At 38.3% G+C, this 20919-nt stretch overlaps 1 protein-coding gene and 1 long non-coding RNA gene across 27 annotated transcripts in view; one reads left to right on the top strand and one right to left on the bottom strand.

Annotated features, from left to right (window-relative positions):
• The window catches only part of LOC138764999 (ankyrin repeat and SAM domain-containing protein 1A-like), a 335613-nt gene that overhangs the window by 52260 nt on the left and 262434 nt on the right, over positions 1-20919 (bottom strand). For 20 of the 25 annotated variants that reach the window (XR_011358405.1, XR_011358406.1, XM_069941579.1 and 17 more), the window contains 6 exons: positions 20012-20137; positions 18377-18448; positions 18205-18291; positions 16401-16538; positions 14824-15000; positions 8617-8708 (listed from right to left, as the gene is read on the bottom strand). Coding sequence is in view for 23 of the 25 variants with exons in the window: in XM_069941579.1 (XP_069797680.1) it covers positions 8617-8708; positions 14824-15000; positions 16401-16538; positions 18205-18291; positions 18377-18448; positions 20012-20137 (692 nt within the window). In the remaining 2 variants the exon portion in view is untranslated. Of the gene's footprint in view, positions 1-390; positions 6330-8258; positions 8709-14823; positions 15001-16400; positions 16539-18204; positions 18292-18376; positions 18449-20011; positions 20138-20919 lie in introns of those variants that run through there. The other 5 variants (XM_069941577.1, XM_069941573.1, XM_069941583.1 and 2 more) reach the window with 5 other exon arrangements.
• On the top strand, positions 10644-18619 carry LOC138765001 (uncharacterized). Of its 2 annotated transcripts, none has more exons than XR_011358409.1 (5): positions 10644-11690; positions 12672-12875; positions 14788-14974; positions 15474-15588; positions 16449-18619. It is a non-coding gene; the product is annotated as an uncharacterized lncRNA (long non-coding RNA). The 2 variants fall into 2 exon arrangements; XR_011358408.1 differs by having other exon boundaries at positions 12782-12875; positions 16449-18618.

The following is a 20919-nucleotide window of genomic DNA, read 5'->3' as shown; positions in this document are numbered from 1 at the left end:
TACTGTGAATGGACGGTTTGAATTTTACAGTGAGCACTCAAATGGAAACGTTGCAGTCAAAGATCATGATCGAATTAACTGCCACTCTGTCCGCAATTAGAAGATACTCATTTTTGCAACTGCTCTGTGCCAACACTTGGGAAGACTCATTTCCACTCTTTCTAAAATGGGGAAACTTTCCATCTTCTTGCATTGCCTTCTGCCAGAAAAACATTTTAGTCAAGTTAGTCCATTGATGGGTGCAGTCATCTCTTGAAGAACCATCAAGCGCAGAATGAGATGGGCATACTACCATGACTAATCACTCTACCTCAATGGCAGGAGTGAGGTAATCTACAGGGACCGCCCTGGAAAGGAATGATGGAATGTGAGAGAAAACTGGAAGCCAGATCAAAAGAGCTCATTTATTTTGCACATTATGGTCTGAGCCAGGGAGTCCTGGGACGAGTTTACTTGTTCACCTTTTCAGTTGCAAAGAGCAGACGATACAACAAAATTCAGAGCAAAACACAAGTAATGAATATTTACTTGCAAAGTCACAGGGACCAGCAATTCCTGATTTTAACTGTGCCATACGCCCACCACCACCCCCTCCAAAAGAGTATGAATTTTAACTTAATTTTGTATTTTACAATAAATTTGTCACAACCATTAGCAATTGCCATCCGAACGTAAAAACGAACGTTCCTCTTGACCAGAAATAATAAAAGGAATGCAGTCTGAAAGTTCATATACGATTAAACTAAAAAGGAAAAAAAAAACTGCATTAATTCAAAGCCTTTGTGCTATTTTACAGTATCAGAGGCTGTAAACCAGGTATTTGAGGCAGAATTCAATCTAAACCTCAATGGTTTGTATAGAATCAGCTTCTTGTACACTGAGAGCAGTACACAAATCTATATAAATTATAAACAAACTATGCACTGGATTTTTGATAACTCCGATGGCCACCTGTACATGCAGAAAACTTTGAAGGGATCAATTCGCACACTTTAAAAATGCAAAACATGATAAGTTACATCTACTCTGTAAATATATTCTTCTGTGAGAGGTCGACAGCATCGAGTCCACACTGCTGAAGATCTAGCTGCGCTGGGTGGGTCATGTCTCCAGAATGGAGGACCATCGCCTTCCCAAGATCGTGTTATATGGCGAGCTCTCCACTGGCCACCGTGACAGAGGTGCACCAAAGAAGAGGTACAAGGACTGCCTAAAGAAATCTCTTGGTGCCTGCCACATTGACCACCGCCAGTGGGCTGATATCGCGTCAAACCGTGCATCTTGGCGCCTCAGTTTGGCGGGCAGCAACCTCCTTTGAAGAAGACCGCAGAGCCCACCTCACTGACAAAAGGCAAAGGAGGAAAAACCCAACACCCAACCCCAACCAACCAATTTTCCGCTGCAACCGTGTCTGCCTGTCCCGCATCGGACTTGTCAGCCACAAACGAGCCTGCAGCTGACGTGGACATTTACCCCCTCCATAAATCTTCGTCCGCGAAGCCAAGCCAAAGAGAGAGAGAGAGAGAGAAAGGAGAAAAGACTTTTTTCAGAAAGGAATAGCCACGATTGTTTTATTCTCCCCGTAGTTAACACAGTGCTGTTACAGTGCCAGTGACCCAGGTTCTAATCCAACACTGCCTGTAAGGCGTTTGTACGTTCTCCCCACGTTTGTGAGTATTTCCCTGGGTGCTCTGCCTTCCTCTGACCCTCCAAAATGCACAGGGTTGGAGGTTAATTTCAGTGTAATTGGGGAGCATGGATTTAAATGGACAGAATCAGTTTCTGTTGTGCTGCAAATAAAATTTAAAAATCTGAGGCAAAATAATGACCCGATGATGTAGCTGAAATATAGTGACCACGTCCAATGAGAGAAACCTTTAAAATGATGGGTCGCACAACAAGGCAGTTGTCTATTTGCAAGTCACAGTATCGCTAACCTAGTCTAGTCCTGACCTCCAGTACCATTTGCACGGCATTGACAAACTCCCCCTGTGACTACTGAGTTTCCTCTGGGACACGCCAGCTCAAGTGCTCCCAATCCTGAAAGTGTGCAAGTTAATTGGCCACTTCAAATTGTTCCTAGTTTGTAGAGTAGCAGTATCTTTGGTGGGGGGAGAGGCTGGAAGGGAGTTGATGGAAATGTAATGAGAATAAAGTGGATTGGGATAGGATTAGGATAAATGGGCGCTTGATGGTCAGTTCCGTGCAATATCTCTCCACGATTCCATTTAAAAAAAATTGTTCAACTCCAACATTAGTTTTCTCAGTAATAACTATCTGGATACAATTGCTCTACAAGTTCCAAAACTACACCATGAATTTAATCTTAAATTTGTCCATCAACCTCCTGATGTTCAATTCAAAATTTCTGACCAAAGAACATGGCACAAGGCATAAAGCAATGAGCAGACAACACGTTGATTCTTTCATCCAGTCAAGACCATCTGCAAAGGGATGACCCAGCTGTGAGCCAAGAAAGGAGTCCAGAACATGGATAGAGACAGCAGTGCTCCATGGAATGAACTCTGAAAATAACTCATTATTGAAACTTTGTCCATGACACAAATGGCTTTGATTCCATCCCACAACACACTATTTTGACCAATCTTGTCATCACCGCAGAGTGATAGATTAGTCAAAGCTATTTTTAAAAAAAAGTTTAATGTATTAGGGTCTGGAAAAGATCACTCTGGTCATGGGGCCAATGCTTCTCGAGGGCAAGGCATTTGTTTTGCTTGTTGTCCAAGAACAAAGCTAAGTCTGGGGCTGCAGCTGGATGGAGAAAACAGGGAGGGCCGTGAATTGTGTAGTTGTAGGTGACAACAAATGGTAAACAGAGCGATAGCATTCAGCCCTGGTGAGTTGTGAGACCTACCACAACTGTTGAGGTTCAGTGAGTTGATGGCCAAAAATTGTTGCTGTTTGTGAAGTTGCCCTGATGAGTAACAGTGATAAAGCTTAGAAGTCTATAATGGCCAAATGGGAAAGTGGGGATGGTGCAGAAGCTATATTAGATGACTTGGGCCTTCAATCCAATTAAACAGCAGGTTGACAACTTGGAGAACAGTTAAGAAAACATCTTAACAGGGAAACTACCCGAAGAGACCCTAGCAAACAACATTATTATTGCAAAAGGGAGAGCACCCAATAATAAACACATTTTGTAACAATGCAAGGTACGGAAATTATATTTTTTTAAAATTTCGATATACAGGCCTTTTTGGTCCACAAGCTTGTGCCACCCAATTTACAAATGACTTACAACATCCAGTGCGCTTTGAAAGGTAGGAGGAAACAAGAACACCTGGAGAAAACCCCTGCAGATACAGAGTTAATGTACAAACTCCTTACAGACAACACGGGATGTGAACGCCCGATCGAAACGCCCAATTTCTTCCCAAAGAATTCTAAGGGAGTGTAGTCGGGCAATTAACTTTATTCCATTCATTTTTACGCAGAATTCAGCTACGTCTGCGAAGGAAATCTATGACTTGAAGTAGTTAGTTGATTTTTTTGGACTGGTACACACAATTGACCTACAACACAATATGTCTTGAAGGGTGGGAGGAAACCCATGCAGACTTGGGGAGAACATACAAACTCCTTCCAGATAGCGCCTAATTTGAACCCTGGTCGCTGGATCTGCAGCAGTATTGTGCTAACTGCTCCGTGAACCGTGCCACCCAGAAACTATCTTAATTGTGCTGTGCTCCAAAGTTGAAGTTGAATTTCTTCCACAAGGTTTTGAAAAAAGTGTCACCCTTTGAATTTCTTGGCAAATAATCTTGTCAGTGTGTCTACAGCCTTCCTTTGCTATCAACAGTTATGAAATTAACAGTAATATTTATTGGCATGCTTACAGTAAACATTTTACTGCAATTGATTTAAACATTCTATTCCTAATAATGTGACAAATAAAATGATTTTTTTTGCCGCTAAACTGTAATTTTGCTTCGTACATGAAAATATTTTCCAGAATAGCATTTATTGTGAATTAGATCCACTGATCAGAAATGGATCATTGTTGGAAAAAAAAGTCGCCTCATTAATTTTGTCAGGATCTACACATATCTACAATATACAAAAAAGACATTAATTTTTTGCTGAGCCTAAATTGAAAAACAAATCCTTGGTCTCTTAAGTCAGAAGAGCTTTACACATAATATATCCACCAATAGGTCCAGAGTGAATAAATGACCAATATTCAACTCAATTTTCCTATTGCGGGAAAGAACGGTGGCTTTCAATAAATGTGCAATGTAAAATGCACAGATAAACAAGATCATCACAGATTCTTAACCTGCCAAAATCTCAATTAAATTTATGCATAAAATCAGCCGAAAATACACTGCCTGTTTATGCTCTCTTGAAGTCACACTCATTTAAGGAATTTGCACTGTTATCTTTTTTTGTTCTTTTGCTCCTACCTCTTTAAATGTAATTAATTTGAATTTCTGATTGGCTCCGTTAGGTTTTAATCCAATTAACTGGTTGAGGAACAAAAGCATAAGCGCTGGAAGAACTCAGCCAATCAAGCAGCACATGTGGAAAAGAGAAAAGGGTGAACACTTCAGGTTGAAGACTCTTCATCAGAACTGAGGAAACGAGAAAGCAGATGAGTCCAAGTTACAGAGAAACTGGTGGAGGCCAATGGAGAGAACAAATTGGGTAAAATGATAGGAAGCCAGTGAATGGGCAGTATACTTCCATTGTCTGTGCAATCCATTGCTTTTGTACAGGCTACTAGATTTGACCTTCAGGATTTGCTGGACAGTCCAGAAATACAGAACTTGAAAAAAAGGTGGTTGGGGGAGGTGAAGCAATGGCATGTGCAAATGGTCAGTCCTGATAGAAACAGAAAGAAGTTGTCCGAATTGAATATTCAGTCCTGTAGGCTGCAACATTCTCATAGGATGAGGCATCGTTCCTTCAGATTACAAAGGCTGCCCATTTTTCATCCAAGCACTGACATTTTCTTTCCCCACCTCTGTCATTTGCACTAGCTTGCTTTTTTGTCATCAGTTCTGATTAAGGTCCTTGGAATATTAACTGGTTTCTCCTTCCACAGATGATGCTTGACTGGCTGAATTTATTCACCACTCCTGTTTTCGTTTTGGATTCCTGCACCTGCAGTTTCAGGTTTTCTATTACCTCTGGGATGTGTTAACTGAAGTACATTAAGCAAAGTGTATTTAATAACAAATCCATTTCACAGAGGTTACTGGAATCAGTTTCCAACTGCGAGTAAAATGAGAGTCAGCTCGTGGAAACACAGGAGATTCAGTGATGGAATTTGGAGCATAAAAACGAGTTGTCGGAGGAATTCGGGGGGGGGGGGGGGTGGGGAAGGGATAGCTGACGTCTCCACAGTCCCTACACTCTGCAGCTTCAAACCTCAATAATGCACAGTGCCTTGGCCCAGCTGCATCAAACAAATTCAAGATCTTCATGAGTATTTTTAAAAATAATAGACTATTTATCGTTTACTCAAAACCACAGCGCATGCCCACTGACATTGAAATATTTGTGTTATATTTAAATCCTACATCTTTAAATTTCTCCAACTCAAGGTATTATTTGTTCTGGTTCAACATTAAGAGATGAAATCACAGTAACACCCGCTTTCTTTTGACTACAACAAGGAAAAAGGCGAGAGAATTCATTTTCAAGGCCAGATGGCCTACTCCTGTTCCCATTTCTTATGCTGCTTGAGATTGCAGAACACACAGATTAAATGGATCAAACTAATTCCTTTAACAAATTCTGAAACATCTGTTCAATCAACTAATGCTCTGGGTCACAAAACAAAATGAATGAAATAATATCTATATTACAGGTGTATGACAAATTCTAATCTATACAATGCTCATCAAAGTAAAAGGGGGAAGGTTTGAGCATTCAGGAATATATAGGTATTGCCTGTTCCTATCTTGGACAAGATTAACATATCAAATGCTAGTTAGGATTCAAGATTAAATTTAGAAATTCAACTGAAGATTCAAGGATTATCTGATATGGCAAAATCAAGAACAACAGTCTACATCATACACGAAAGGAACATTTCCAAATACGTCACATGGGAGAGAGAAGAACAGTGCTGGAACAGTGGGTGAGAAGCAATCCAAATTCATCATTACATCTGGAAGACACCATTAAAACTTCAAGGACCAAGGACTCAATTTCTGTTGAGTAAACTAGGGTCAGAGGAATTAAATCAAAGGATTTAAAGAGATGTCCAGAGAGATCACTCACGTGGGCTTGAAAGTTCAGAATTCTGGAAAATAATTTGGCGTGTTACAAGGAACCTGCCACGGAGCTGAAGTAATTTCCTAGTGATTGACAAAATAGATTGCTATATTTTACCAACAATAAGCAAGTATTTTATTGTTTTAAATGTGAACAACGGTCAGGCAAGCAAATCGGATCACAGTACTCTTTGAGTTGAAGTGGTATGAAAAAAAAGAATGAGAGTCAAGTATTATTAAGAGGGTTTAGATTTAAATCACCGACAGGTACTATGAATTGATGATGCAAAGGATCAAATGTGGAATTTCACAGTGAACTGATTGATCACATGCCCTCAGGAGGAGAATAAATTCTAATGGGTGACATAATGAATTATAGTGGAAGCAAAATGAAGCAATCCTAATGATTGAAAGCTGCAGACAGTGATTTGCAGCAAATCACCCCACTTAGCCTGCCCTCCAGGATGTGAACAAGCATAGTTGTCCTACAGCACAAGAAATGGAAATAAGTTTGCAAGAATTCAACAAGCTTTTCCTGACTGCAAATGTTTACAACTTGCTTAGCAACGTCCTTTCTAAATGCATCAGTAGCATTGACTAATTAACAGGGCAAGAAGCAATTTTTATTCGACATCCAAGTTAAGATAAAGCTTTCTAATTACTGAATCTAATATAGGAACATAAAAGTTGATTTTGTGGCAAATTGCAACTCCGGCGTAAAGTCAACAACATAACAACCTACGTTATAATGCCAAATAACTTGCCTCTTTTCAAGTCTGTGTGCCCAGAGTTGGCCCAAAGATTTCAACTAAATCTTTGTTCAGAATTCCTGAAATGCAAACTAACTTTGGCTTCAATTTACTCAAGAGACCATTAGATTATGAAAAGCAAAATACAAATTTTATCACAAATAAAAAGCAATAGCTGAAAATCCTGGAAACATTCAGCTGGGGAAGCTGGCAGGCTGGATTAAATAGCCTGATTTTGGATTTTAAAGTAACATTTTGGATATTAAGTTTTTTTTGCACACAAATTCATTGATTTGCTGATTATTTTTTTTAATCTTCAAACCTCAGCAAAAGAAGTCTCTTGCTAATCTCAAACACAGGCAGTGAAAGAACATGGTTCACTTTAAAAGTGAAGCCTTCTGAGAACGAAGTAAAAAAAGTGAAGAACAGAGAAATACAATTAGTAAGTTTCCCAGTGAGATTTGAAAGTGTTTATGTGTTCCATCAACTAACGCTGAACACCAAAGTGATTGAGTTATGGAGGCAATAAAAAGACTTCCACACGATGGTGACGACGTACAATATCAATTGCGAATACAATAATTAACATTGATTATTTAAACTCCAGACTACAGTGTACTCTGATAACTTCCACGAGCTGGTTCCAAAATATTTTCATCACCCAATCATTTTCATAACCTGACACAAACTTCAAGCCTAAAACCTTTTTTTTCACGTTTTGAATGAAGAAACTGAATTCAATAGAGACTTTTTGTGAAACTACATACTTAGCAGATGTAAAGGTTACATACTTCTATAGAGGAAGTGCAGGATATATCAAATGGGATCACATAAAAAAGCTCAAGGGCTCAATACCTCTGCCCAGTGAGTGCTTCTCTCACCACACGAGCAAAGTTGATTTTTCAGACGTGCCTCATCCAAGAAAGAAAATTCTAGCCATAGAGGCCAGAGGTTATCCAGCTAGTCTATTACTTCAAGAAAATTATAGCCAAATTTACTTTACACGGTAGAAACTTTGGAAAAAAAATGATCAGAATATGGAAGTAAATATTCATTGTTATCATTTTATGCCCATTTAGCTGATTCATCATTCTTAACTCATTTGATTAACCAATATGGACGTGGCATGTGTCTTTAAATTGTTTTAAATCAATGTTAAAAAAAAAGTTAAAAGGATCAGTCCATTTGATTCACCAGGTTAGAAACTCAACCAAATTTAGTGCTGAAAATTGATGGCTCTGGAAAGAAATGCAACAGAAATTAATGCGTGCAACAATGACGTACGACTTTTAGTAGCATTTGGGTGGATTAAATAACAGTGCAGTAGCTCACAGTGCTGGAAGGTTAGAATATTTCAAAGTTCACATGTGGAATAAGATTCCAAAGTAATTTCCAGAGTTTTTGTTTTAAAGTAGCTGAAAAATCACCAGGATGTTGAAGGCAGCTGTATTTGAATTACACAGTTGAGTATTGGGAAGCTCAAGTGCGAAGTTCCCCTTTGAGAAGAGAGTGAAAGCAGCTTCAAGTGCCCGCTATAAACGGAGAATTGGAATAGGTTCACAGTGCAAAGGCACAGAGTAGAAGTGAGAGCACCAGGTGGTCAGAAAATGGTGGTTTCATACTTTGTACTGATTGTCCTCTTGGAGTCCTGCTTGGAATCGGCTATCCATGCCACAGCACCATGTGATTGAGGATCTTGATCAACGTTGTCAATCTACAACAAAAAGAAAAATATGAGGAAAAAATCCAAATTATGTTGGTGTACAGACTATTTCTTCTGCATTTAATGAACAATTCAAATATGATGACAGCAATGAAAATTATTGATAATCAGATGAGGTGATAACTTTAAGGGACATTCAACATCGTGATAACAGGCATATTGCTCCTTGCTGTTGGAAGAGCAATGATAAACAAAATCAAATAGTGAATAAGAACAATGAACATGTTAAGACTTAGCCCTGTTATGTATTTGTGAAGAAAAGAAGTGCTTTAAAAAATTTGATTGCTTTTTCTACAGCTTTGCATGGGAGCATTCAATACAAATGTCTTTTTACAGGTTTGTTTGTCACAATTAACACAACTGAAATACAAGTTTGTGAGGTACAGGATATCCACTGAAAATACTGAACAAAAGAATTAACTGACGTTAAATTTAGTTTTTACCCAACAAAGTAAGCAACTAAAGAAAAACATAATTACCAGTAAATAGTAAGTTGATAGAGCCAGAAGGTTTAGCTGCTAACTTCAAAAACCTCTTATATAATGCTGAAGCTATCTGTAGTTCAACAGTACATTCTCATCATTGTCTTTTTCAATTTTTTTTACTGCAAAACCCATTTGGAAAACATGGCTTCAAAGAAGAATAAAAGTCACATGCTTTACGACATCACAATCCAATTTACGGTGTCATTTATGATGTAATACTGTACCAGGATCAATTCAGGTATTCTGTTAACCAATGCAAAGGCACATTGCCTCAAGGGCCCATCAAGCATAATGGACCACAGAAATTACGACTTCCCATTATTCACGTCAATAACCTTGCAACACCGATGCTGAAATTGTATATTTGACCATTGCAAACGTAAAATCATTACTGCAACACCCTGCGAATTAAACACTTACCAACTATCATGCAAATTCACTGAAGAAATACTGTTTTTTGTTCTTTTGATCAGTTTGAAGATAATTTATCACTGAAATGATGAATCATTTGCTTAAGACTAAGTATTGTTGTCACCAGCAAGGGAATGCAAGGTGAAAAATTCTGGAGGAACCAGTCTGTGTGGCAAACCGCTTGTCTGTGATTTCCCATGTGTAATCTGACATAAATCTCGATGGGTCAAGTCATGCCAGATTTGATTCACTGCCCACATCTATGGTGTCTGCCCAGTTGCAATCATTTGACTGGACTTCTGGCACACTTACTGAGCTGACAGCCTGCATCTTGGAGAAATGCTGCAAGATTTCAAACAGCACCCTGCTGAGAGCACAGCCGAGCAACCTCCTGACAGACTTTGTGAGAGATAAGTATTTATTTGCTGTTAAAAATGATATTTCTTTCTTAAAGGTAGCAAAAGATTCGTTATTCAATAATTCAGATACAAGATTCCAGAAATTATGAGGGTCATTTATGACTCAATATCTTAGTTTATAACTTTACTCCAATGTAATTAAATTGCTTGACCTATCTTTTCCATGTTCCTTTTTTTAAAACCATTTTTCTTTTAATACATGTCATATAATGCATCTGGCAATGCAGTTAGGTAAGGGGTTTGAGTTTTTTTTCTCTATTATTTTCTTTGTTTTAAAAAAATATTATTAGTTTTTTCCCCCTAAAAAGATGTATACTATTTAGAATATGAATTATGGATATGATTTACAATTCATGCATGTTAGTGATATATGGAATATCTTCTTTAGTTTATGTAACTGTTCATACTATCTTATTGAATTATACCCTTTTTGTTCACATAAGTTCTTTATTAAAATCAATAAAAATATTTTAAAGAAAAGTTTTTAAATGTCTTTGACACTCAGAGGCATCCAAAAATGTAAAATTGCTATAATTAAAATTTGATCAAAGACTTTGAAAAAAGTTGAAAAATAAATAGACCCAGTAGTGAAGTTAACAGAACATTATTTTCTCTCCCAATTACTAGGACTGGAATTCATAAAGAAATAATTAAGATCCCAATTCTATGTCAGATTCTATTGGTTCAGTCCTGACTTAAGCAAGCAGAAGAATCAATAACACGGCCAGCATTAAATTTGCTAATTGTAACATTTTTACATATCCAATGATGGACTTTCAAACCCTACAACATTTTCCAGGTGTGTAACTGTGGCTTACTGGAAGCACGTCTAAACCTAAAAGTTGTCGACTTCAACTTCAGAATGGCCTCCTCCAATGAACATTTACTTAAAGATGTATTTCTCAGGATAAATTCAGCAGCAGATATTGATAATGTGAAAGATTGTTTTTCAATTCATGCTGAACTCTCTCGTACATTGAGGAATCAGCCAAAAAAAAGCCATCCTTCAAAATAACCAAGTACAAAAGTGCCTTGCGCTGATACCAGTCGCTTCATATCCATTGAAACAGGGGTATTGCTAAACTCATCAGGCTACGACAATCACGTCTTGCATTAATTTAAAAAAAAATTAGACCTGCAACACAGTAACAGGCCCTTTCAGCCCATGAGCCCGCACCGCCCAATTACACCCAATTAACCTGGCACATTTTGAAGGGTGGAAGGAAAGTGGAGCCCCTGGGGAAAACCCACGTACAAACTCCTTACAGACGGTGCGGGATTCAAACCCCGGTCCCGATCGCTGGCGAACAGCATTACGCTCGCTAACTGCTAAGCTAACAGTGCCATCCTTTCTAAACATGCCACCCAAAAAGAAATTGGTAGAACAAATGAAATATTCTTTACTGGAACAGAAATCTTAATTGATATGTAAATGAATCATTGACAAAACTTTCATCAAGCAGCAGTGATAAATATAAAAATATGGAGGAAGAATAAGCACAAGGGAGAAAGAAAAAAAAAATCACGATTCTAATCTTCTTTTCAACCACACATCCCAAGATTTTGCAAACTAAAATTACAAGGAGGAAGTTATTTCAGAGAAGGACTGAAAAAAATTAAGGCAGAACCTGAATTTTGGACAGAAATGCAATCCTAAGGTGAGTATCTGTGATCTACTTCTGTTTCGTCAATGGTTAGAGCTGAACACTAACGCAGCAAGTATGAATTTACACTATTGCCTCATGTGAACCACATTTTATTAAACAATCTTCACACATGTTTATATTTTTTCGGAATAGTAAAAGAAATGCAAACATTGGAGAATGAATTCAGTAACTGACCATAAATGAGTCTTGCCACCTGCCACTTAATTTTCCTGCATTGACTTCAAACACACATTCATAAATAGGCTAAACTGCAATTTATCTTAAATTTATAATGGCTCAAGTACACAGTGCCAGCTGTGAAGCAATCCTCAAATCTACTTTTGTTTAAAATGTATAAATGGAATTAAGTAATCACCTAGATAGGTAGATTAATTTTTTTGGAAACTTGAACATGCTATGTACCAAAGAATTAAATACTTGCTCTACTTTGATGAAGGGCTCAAGCCCGAAATATCTGTTATGTATCTTTACCTTTGCTACATAAAGGAGTTTTGTGTGTTTTTTATTCCAACCACGGTGTCTACAGAATTTTGTGATTTACTAAATACATGGTCTATGCATTGCAATGGACATTTCTCAACAATACAGTATCTTTTAATTTTGGGAATACTGACATATTGTTAAAAAATAAATCAGGACTAAAATCTGGGATGAATAATTTCAAAAGAAATGTGACAATTATTGGAAAAGAAAGAATATAAATGGAAAGAAGAAAGAAAAAGCAAGAAATGGGATAAGCTGGAAGTTGCAATGTCAGTGATTATATATAATTTGTGCCTTTTTCTCACGAATTTCTACAAATGTTCCAGTTTTGTGCACCTATTTCCAACCCATTGAACTCGAATTTGTAAAATGATTCAGTTATATTTAAATTAAAAAGTAGAATTTATTCTCAAATCTCAAGGTTTTGTTTTAGTTGGTGCATCCCAGTATCACAGTCTGCAAATAGCTCTTTTTGTATCTTAATTTCAGAACATACAAGCTGTACATTAAAAGTAGGATTTGGAATATTAGCTCCCATTAATAACTAATGTCAACTTTTATTTCAATGCTGTGGTTGCCATGCATGGATGGAAATGGAGATGAGAAGATCGGAAAGAGTGATATATAAATATAGAGAGAAACCTGGACTCCATGGCTGAACGAATGCAGCGGTAGAGGTGGAAGCGAAGGCCTGTGAGTAGTGCACGTGTGACGGTAACAGCATCTGCTATTAAGTGGCTGCACCTGGTCCATTTGGCAAGAAATGACAGAAGTCATTAGTGAACTAGTTATGGCATACTATAACATCCAGCCAGGTCATCACCAGGTCATTACTGTATTAATTGAATCAATTACCATCTACTAATGCATTTTCAATGACCAACACAATAGCTGCTGTACAATGTGAAGCAAACTCAAGGATAAATGTGATTGTTGTCCCTTGGTAATTTTCTTTTAAAGGCATAACATTCATGCAAGTTCTTTAATTCTGTCAAGGTTTATATTTTAAATGTTTAAATTTAGACATATACTACAGTAACAGGCCCTTCCAGCCTATGAGCCCTTGTTGCCCAGATACCCCAATTAACCTACAACACTCGTATGTTTTGAAGGGTGAGAAGAAACTCATGTAGACATGGGGAGAATGTACAAATTCCTTTCAGACAGCGTCAAGGTTCGAATCTGGGTTGCTGTCATTGCAATAGTGTTGTACGAACTGCTACACTAACCACTCTACCCCGAAGGGAAAGGGAACATTTTCTGGCACACGTGAATGGGACATTTTCTTGATTCAGATTCCTACATTCAATGGTCTTCAGATAAAAATGGAGTACACAGAAAGTAAATCTCTCCATTCAATCCCAATATTCCTACATCTTTTCACTGAAGAAAATCTAATTTCACTGAAGAAAATCTCATCTAAGGGTGAGTTGGTCCGTAGGTCTGAAAAATAAACGGTGACACTGCCTGAGCTAATGCAATAATGTGGAGAGCAGGGATCAGAGATATAGCACAGGGCCCAACCTCCCTGCCCTAATGCCAGCAGCTCTGTACAGGCTTTTAACGCCCTATTAAAAGACCCAGTATTTTTAATTAAAATCCTGAAACATCAGGGCCTGTGCCCAAATGGTGGTACCATTGCTCAGTAGGGTGTTGCGGACTTCAGGGAGCAGTGGACTGAAGCAGGGCACAACGCCACCCATTGAGAAAGAGAAGCAGAGGAGATGACTCTACAGGACAGAGATCATGACAGCAGAGCAGTGAGGGGCTCAGTGGCTGAAGGACCCACACAGGCTGCAGGCAGTCAATGACTTGCCATCGAGGAACTCTTGGAACCAGGATTTGTGAGGGTGCTGAGTGCAAGAAGTGCCCCCAAGGGGCCTCAGGTGTTGAAAGTTTCCGGATCATGTGGGAGATTTGGAACTGGAGCCAATGGATCAAATAGGGGTCTGTGTGGTTGCCGAGGCTGCAGGAATGCTTGAAGTGAATCCATGGACACTCAGCGTATCTGTAGGGACTCTCTTTTGCTACTCTTTCTATCTTACAGTAAGCAATATTAATGGTGACTCTTTACCTTATGGCAAGCAGAAGGAAATCGTGTAATATTAATTTTCTTTATTATTACATGAGAAATAAAGGACTCTTGAACACACATCCTTACTCTGAATGGCATGAGGAATATGGCTAACAGTTGCCTGGGATTCCTTACAATGAATTCTGCACAGATAAACTGTTCATCCTCTTTTGTGCTCCTTCCTGAATGCTGACAACATATTTCAGTGATCTAAAGTATTGTTTGTTTCCAATTGAACGGAGCTTCTGTCGAGATAGTGGAGTTACCTTTTATCCTATCTAATTGCTCAACATACAAATTCACTAAAGCACAAATCTATTTTACTTCAACGTCACATCTCAGAACACAATTGCGCACTGCTTCAGTTGTATTTGCCTTTTGTAAGTGGATTTCCAAACAACGTATTAAAATGCTGATAATGAGGATAAATCACATTTAAATAGTTACTATCTTGAAGCTAAACACAATAATACTTCATTAAAATTATTTTTGTCAAACCTGAGTTTCCTTCAACTTGTTAAATAATTTCAGGAAAAAACGTCAACAAATAAAATGGAATAAACTTACAACAGATTTCCTCATGCTGGACCGTGGTTTGGGGACTGGCTTAGATGTCCTCGTTTCTCCAGATTCTGTTTCAGCGGTGGAAAGAGACGTCTGAGCAGGTTTCTGGGCTTGCAGTGCAAGTTGATAGGCCACTTCAAATGCCTGTCCTAATGTAAGGATTATTTCATATGTTAAATTCTAGGGGGGGGGGGGGGGAAAGAGAAGCAATGAGTAAATTACGATTTCATTTTTTATTCCTTTAGCATTGCAAACACCATTTAATTGCAAGTCAACCAACACCATTCTATTTTTATACAGTAAATAATGTGAAAATTCTGTCAAATCGATGCATAACCTTTCCAATGTCATGACCATTAAGGATGTATCAGACATGCATATTTTTAAAACAAGTAACATGATGAATGAAAAATATAAAAATACACATAAAAATTGCCATTTTCAAAATCTGAAGGAATTGGACACTGAAATCTCTATGTTGCTGAATCTAGCTTAGAAAAAAATTTTGTCATTGTTTTTAAATATTATGGTCAGAACCCCAAACTTGTAAACCTTTTCCATTAGAGAAAAGCATTACAATGACATTATCTGGCATAAAATATAATGACATAACATTTTCTTCATATCTCTCATTCTCTGTCTCATCTGCAAAGCACATAATTCTACCAAAGCTCACTTCCAACCAAGGTGCTGCTTCGTTTCAAGTCCAAGCCCATCCCACCATTCAATGCCTTGTGGAATGGACAAGAGGATGCCAGGGCCCTGAAGGTGAGGAAAAGTGTGCATCAAGCTATCTAGCCTTGGAAAAATTCCATGATGTTGGCAGCCTCAATAAGAACAGCATCTTAGGATGTGTTTTATGAAAAAATGACCCATGTTTTACAGTCCTCAGATCGTGAAGGCTCGGCTTAGCTGAATTGCACAAGTTAAACCAAAAGAAATTGTCATTTTGTCCCCTCTGCATTATCCAATATTTTGAAATGCTCTTGAATATGCTTCTTCTAAATCGTGTGCAGTGCTATTTTTTTCATGTGTAAATTCATGGTTTCATCACACCTTTCATTTTACAAATCATTTCTTTTTAATACAAAGTTTCATCCTATAATATTCCCCCCTTCAGTACCAATCTCTCTTATCCTGTGTCGCCCAAACTCCTCCTATTCAACGTGGGGATCTACTAAAACATTTGGCTGTGGGTCATGCAGTTGACAAGAGGACACCCCTTCCAATGGCTTTGGATAAGAAGTAGTGAATATTAAAACTTCCCAAAGCCATCTGCCCTTAAAATAGATGGAACTTTTATTTACAGTTATTACCCTTCACCAAATTGCCTTTTGGGAATGGGATTTGGGAAGCATATCCAAACATTGCGAACCCTAATGATCAGAAAAACAATCGTGCCATCAAGCAAACTTTAATAGTTATTTTTAAGGATTGGCAGAGGAGTCCATTGTCACATTTGGCAAAAGGGACGTTATGGTCCAAGAATTAAACTCTTAATGGCTTGAATCTTACAGGAAAGCACAACAGTAATGAATTAAATATTTCTTTTGAACACAAAAACAAGGATAATAACATACTACATCAAGCGTGCTGAAAACATGACAATAATGATGATTTGTTTGTAGGTCTTTAGTGATGTACGCAAATGTGCAAAGATCTTCAGGATCCTGGGCAGCACAGGAAATATTGCGGATTTCATGTTCAGCAATGATATTCTGTCAATGAAACACATTATTCAATTGTTTAGAAAGTTCATCAATACAGAAAAAAAAACAAGAAGCAACTGGTTGTGGTTGAGAAGGATAGAAGTTGTGAAAAATCAAGCCCACCTACTATGAGCTACACTTTGCTGAAAAGAAGAAAAATTGCAAATGATGGAAATCTGAAATAAAAACGGGAAGATTTCGGGACATTCAAGGGATCAGGCAGCATTTGTGGAAATGGATAAAAGACTATGACTCAGGTCCATGAACGTCAATTACATGACGATCTGTGTCAAAAGATCAACTGTTTTTCTCTCCATAGAGGCCACTGATTTGTTGAACCCCAGCTTTTTCCATTCCAACAGTTCCCCAGTGTAAGAATGACATATCCACAAGCTCAATCTGTGCCAGGCACAGCGATTCCTTATTTCAATGGAGACAGGCCACGATAAGTAATTGTTTTTGTGCATGAGTTTATTTCAATACTTAAAGCTATTTTTAATTTAACTAATTTTTGAATGTTTCTGAAAGCCCAAAACATGCATCACTTTTTGCAAGCCTTGGCAACAGTTTACAGAGGACATAAATGAACCAGTTTTTGAAATTTCTTTTATCATTTCTAGTGGTTGTTTCTTCTAGTCTAATTGTAACATGTAATTTATATTCAAGAACCCAGTTTTCCATGAGAAGCAGGACTGGTCTTGCAGGAAAGTTGCCACTCAGGGCTCTGCATAAGGATTTGCAGATAGGGGAGCATCAATGATACTAGGTCCTCTGGGCCATTTTTAAATGACAATGCCACCAATAACTGTTAGTCTGTGTCCGAGGTAAATCAAGACAAAACAGAAAAAAAAATAAACGCAATACCAGAGAAGCTGTCAAGCTGGTTTGAAGGAATGTTTCTGTTGGTATAATTCAGGTATGTTTCCAGGTTGTTGAAGGCCTTTGACTACTGTAATGTTCATGTAGAGCACTGTGAGCTTCTGTATTTTTACTTAGAAATATCTGCATTTTGAGAAGCACTCACAATCCCATGTTTGGAAGCAAGACACTGAAAATGTTGCAACTCTCAAATACTTAATAGCAACTGTGTAAAAATATCCCATTTCTGTTCTGTTTCGTAAACTGATTTCCCAGTGAGAAGAATCATAAAATTTCCTGATGAAACATAATTCCACTTCACCCAATTACCCATTGAGATGTCAGGTAAATAAAAAGATCCCCAAAAGGTAAAGAACGGTTTATTTTCGGTTGTGAGGGGAAAAACAGGCATGGGGGAAGTAACTGTTTCTAGTCACGTTTCCATTCATATACTTGCACTATATTGATATCAGGACGATGCTAAAACTTTTTAAAAATCGCGATGACGTTTCCCCTCTCATGCACATCACTAAACTAAATAGCCACGTACAATGATAAATACACCATTACTTAAAAAAAAAGACTGTTTTGTGTGTTACAGATTTACGATAAGTGTGTTAAAAATCCAGGTTATCTTTGGCAACATACAAAATATTCTGTAACTGGAGGATCAAGAGACATGGAGGTAACATAATAAAAAGGCTCATTCAACTTCCATTTCTCTGCTGATCGAAATCTAACAAAATTATCCCAAAATTGACTGAAAGTCAAAATATACAAAAGTGGAAGTATTTAAGTTTGATTACTCTATAAATACCTTGTTAAATGCATCAATGAATTTTACACCTTTGTAAGTGATGGAGAGGAAAATAGTTGGTATCTTTTTCATTTGTTCTGTAGATTTCTAGACACAAAGCACAGGAGATGTATTAAAGATTCAAACATGGCTTAATCCAAAATACTGTCAATCTGTGAGTACAGACACCAACCCTCATTTTTGCACATGCGTCCTGGGTTGATTCAGTTCCCTTGAGGTCTTTAATAAGCATGGAACCCAAATACTGCAACAAATAGAGATAGAATTAATCATAATAAGTCAACTGTTTTATAAGATTGATTGTTTTGAGTTAATTTGCAAAATGTTCTTTGAATTAATGCTTTTTAATTTTTTTATGAGTGGAATAAATAATAGGCCGTGTGCCTTGCATCATTTATAAACATAACAAATGTAACAGAAACCTGAGATGCAACACATTATTCAGAAAATAAATGAGTGCATTCTTATCGAAGACAAAGAAATTAAAAAGTCGTTCTGGCCTACAGTTAGTCTAATTTATAAAAATGATGCAAACTTCTGCTAAGTTGGAGAAACTTCCAACAATTGCTTTACAACACTTTACCATAACCTTGGGTAACAGGTTGGGTGGGCAACTAAAGATCAAAGTTTTTGACAAATCAATGCCATTGAAGATCAGTGAGAATTCAATGGTTTCTGAAACAGTAACTTCCTTACTCTCAATTACAAGGGTAATCCAGTGCAAATGGCACATTGCCATTTATGGAAAAAGCAAACATACTGTATAGACCATCAAAAAGGTCAATCCTCAAAACTATTTAAAAAATTGGTACGTCCTAGATGCAAGGTCTAAAATCCGTACCTTGACAGTGAAATCTCAACACCATCTTTCCGCCGGCTCTCACGCAATCTAGCGCATCTAGTTATTTGCAAAGTCTCAGCTCTCCTCCACAGGGTCCATGTATCCAGCCTAACTGCTGTTGGCTCTGCATAGGCTTTAAAAGGCCAGTTACAGGAGCCAACAGTGGTTTATTTTAAAATATCCAAATAAAATTTAAATGACACTTTGTTATTAGTCATCCAATAGGATGGCATAAATGGTATAGCCTTATAGTTCAAGATCGTGTTATATGGCGAGCTCTCCACTGGCCACTGTGACAGAGGTGCATCAAAGAAAAGGTACAAGGACTGCCTAAAGAAATCTCTTGGTGCCTGCCACGTTGACCATCGCCAGTGGGCTGATATCGCCTCAAACCGTGCATCTTGGCGCCTCACAGTTTGGCGGGCAGCAACCTCCTTTGAAGAAGACCGCAGAGCCCACCTCACTGACAAAAGGCAAAGGAGGAAAAACCCAACACCCAACCCCAACCCACCAATTTTCCCCTGCAACCGCTGCAACCGTGTCTGCCTGTCCCGCATCGGACTTGTCAGCCACAAACGAGCCTGCAGCTGACGTGGACATTACCCCTCCATAAATCTTCGTCCGCGAAGCCAAGCCAAAGAAAGATAGTTCGGCTTATGTATAATGTGACTGCTCATAAGAAATAAAGGTAACGTAATTTAACTGAATACCTTTGTCAGAGCAATGGTAAGAGGCCAACTTATCAAAGAATGTGAACATCAACAATACTCACTGGGGAATTTTCTCCAAGATCCTCCAATCATTCATCACCATTGATCTTTGGATCTTAACGTTCACAATCACTATAACTTCATCCCAAGAGTAATGCACTAAATTGAGCAGGTCATTAATTATACAACAAAAGATACATGTCTTATTTCTTTATTAATGGCACCAAAAAAGTTAGGTCCACAGGCAGATACTCACATTAGCTTCATAACCACAAGACTCAAAGATGAGCTTCTCTGGCTGGTGCTGCCAATTCTGAATGGGAGCATGTGGTGTTGCTAAACTTGGTGGGCGAAGTGTTAGTCGAGACTCTCGTCGATCTTCCTGGAAAAATGACCAAAAGAATGGCTGCTGCAATATGGAGGTCAACAGAAAGATGGTAGATGCTAAAAAAAACTGGGGCAATACACAAACTGCTGGAGGAATTCAGTGGGTCAGGCTGCATCCATGGAAGGCAATAGACCATGGAAGGCAAAAGACCATGGAAGGCAAAAGACCATGGAAGGCAATAGACCATGGAAGGCAATACACCATGGAAGGCAATAGACCATGGAAGGCAATACACCATGGAAGGCAATACACCATGGAAGGCAATACACCATGGAAGGCAATACACCATGGAAGGCAATACACCATGGAAGGCAATACACCATGGGGACCACAGCACATTTAAGTAAAAGCTTTGTGTTCTTTTCACCTCATGTAACAATTATTTTTGTTTTTTTTTATGTAGTTGTTAGGAGAGAAGTTTGTAAGAAACCAAAACTTGATTGCTTTGCAGAGAAGGGGGCCCATAAACTTTGAGCAGAGTCCTTGGTGGGGGGGGCATAGCAAATAAAAGGTTGAGAAAGGCTGTAATTCACAGTCAATGTTTCAGGCCATAACTCTTCATCAGGAACAACAAAATTGGAGAAGCTTGAATCTAAAGGGAATGGAAGGGGGAGGGGAAGAGCACAAGCTAGCAGATAATAGGTGAACAGAGAGGGAAGAAATGGGATAGGAGGAAGAGGCAGAGAGCTGAGGAAGTACTCTGATAGGTGGAAGGACAGGGGTGGGGAGCTGGAGTAAGGAAGGAGTGAGTGATGGGCAGGTCAAGAAGGCAGGAA

The sequence above is a fragment of the Narcine bancroftii genome, chromosome 5, assembly GCF_036971445.1.
Source record: "Narcine bancroftii isolate sNarBan1 chromosome 5, sNarBan1.hap1, whole genome shotgun sequence".
NCBI lineage: Eukaryota > Metazoa > Chordata > Chondrichthyes > Torpediniformes > Narcinidae > Narcine > Narcine bancroftii.
This window is presented reverse-complemented; position numbering and strand designations above follow the sequence as displayed.